The sequence below is a fragment of the Halyomorpha halys genome, unplaced genomic scaffold, assembly GCF_000696795.3.
Source record: "Halyomorpha halys isolate HHAL.00 unplaced genomic scaffold, Hhal_1.1 Scaffold1821.1, whole genome shotgun sequence".
Classification (NCBI taxonomy): domain Eukaryota; kingdom Metazoa; phylum Arthropoda; class Insecta; order Hemiptera; family Pentatomidae; genus Halyomorpha; species Halyomorpha halys.
The window spans coordinates 7,961-9,670 of record NW_027106499.1 but is presented as its reverse complement, the minus strand read 5'-3'; the positions used below and the strand labels follow the sequence as shown (position 1 = coordinate 9,670).

General features: G+C 46.6%; 1 protein-coding gene across 1 annotated transcript; it reads right to left on the bottom strand.

Moving 5' to 3' along the window:
* Nucleotides 1–1,256: 1,256 nt before the first annotated feature.
* Nucleotides 1,257–1,661, bottom strand: LOC136795162 (uncharacterized). Its single transcript, XM_067044858.1, has one exon. It carries the CDS (start codon nucleotides 1,659–1,661, stop codon nucleotides 1,257–1,259), a length of 405 nt encoding a protein of 134 aa, XP_066900959.1.
* Between the last annotated feature and the right edge of the window lie 49 nt (nucleotides 1,662–1,710).

The following is a 1,710-nucleotide window of genomic DNA, read 5'->3' as shown; positions in this document are numbered from 1 at the left end:
CGGCTTACAACCAGTCCTACTCGGACCTTTCCATGAGCTAAGATCTTCCTTGCCTGGAGAACTAGAAGTGAAATAACCGCCGTTTGCGTACCGTCATAGGCTTTCCGGATGGACTTTACCGCTGTGATGGGCATTGACTCTTCATTCAGGAGAGGTTTTAAGGGCTCCGCAACCTCCTCTTTGGTGGTGAGATTATCCAAATCTCGCAGCTCGAAAAGGGACTCCTCCGTCCAAGTCCGCACTTCTGCCCCTTCGCCAAGCACACCCTCCATTGAACTCTTTAGTGAAGCAAGAGATTGCTCTTTCTTCCTGTCCAATTGGAGTAAAAGGTCTCCTTTATTAATTTTCCGGACCTTTGTAATTGATTTAGCCATTTCCACCATCGCCGGATCTTCTCTCACCTTTCGTAGGACATCTGAGTAGGACTGGCTCTCTGGTATTTTTACTATGACTGCGGCTGGCCTCGGTGGCTTAGGGCGAGGTTTCTTCCTAGATCTCTTTCGCACTTCTTGCCATAGCTCCTCCTGCTGTTCTCCACGCTGAACTGTATAAGATCTCTGAGGGTGATCTGCATTATGATGCACCACTGGTGCATTGGGTTGTGCAATTTTCTTCTTGTTTGCAGTGTTTTTCCTTTTATTGCCTGTTAAAGAAGGTGTGGTTACTGTTCCTTCTGATTTAACAGCATTCTTCCTATGTGGACTTACCTCCTTCGTTTGGGTGTGGCCGTCTACAGTTTCGATAGGGAGTGCAGCTGTTTCCAACTTTTCAAAATACAGTTGGATTTAGCATGCAAAAATCCTTATCTTGCCATGCACATTCTTCTTGGTGCGGATGAAGTAAGTCTTGTGGCATTAGATGCTACAGTGACCAAGTGTGTTTGCCCATTGTTCCACTTTGGAACTTTAAGCCTTTCACGTATACGGCTTACAACGAGTCTTACTCGGACCTTTCCATGAACCATGATCTTCCTTGCCTGCAGAACCGGAAGTGAAATAACCGCCGTTTGCGTACCCCCATAGGCTTTCCGGATGGACATTGTGATGACCGCTGTGATGGGCATTGTGTGTGTTTTTTTTTTTTTACGAGGGTCGGTGGAAATCTTCAAAAGACACGGATAGGCCCGTACTTATCCGTGTGTGGGATTCTTACCCACTCAAACCACCGCCCTATACCTCTTTTTCACCCTCCACGGGACCGCCGTTAGGCATTACATCATGGGGGTGATTGGCTGAGTGCCGCCTCATTGTTTTAGGCTATCTCCTGGTTCGCCTATCTCTCTCCTCATTTATTAACTTCTGCATCACCTGTGCAGCAAATCGTTGGCCTGCCATCCAATAATCTCGGTTAAGCAGCATAATATTGACAATATTATCTGCTGTTGGGTCTGAGCCGCAAACACGTAGGAAGTCTCTTCTTTCTTCGTGAAAGCGGTGACAGAAGAAGAAAACGTGCTCTGCACTCTCTTCCTTTCCTGGGCACAATAGACTTTCTCCAGTCTCATCGAGCTTAAACCTATACTGGTAGGCTCGGAAGCAACCATGCCCAGTGATAAAGTGGGTGATATAATAATATACCTCCCCATGGTTCCTATTCACCCAGGCCTCGATATTGGGCACCAGCCTGTGCATCTTCCACTGAATGCCATATTCCCGTGACATTGCCATTTTTTTTATAGTCTCCTTTCTTAATTCGTCTTTTGGAATGTAG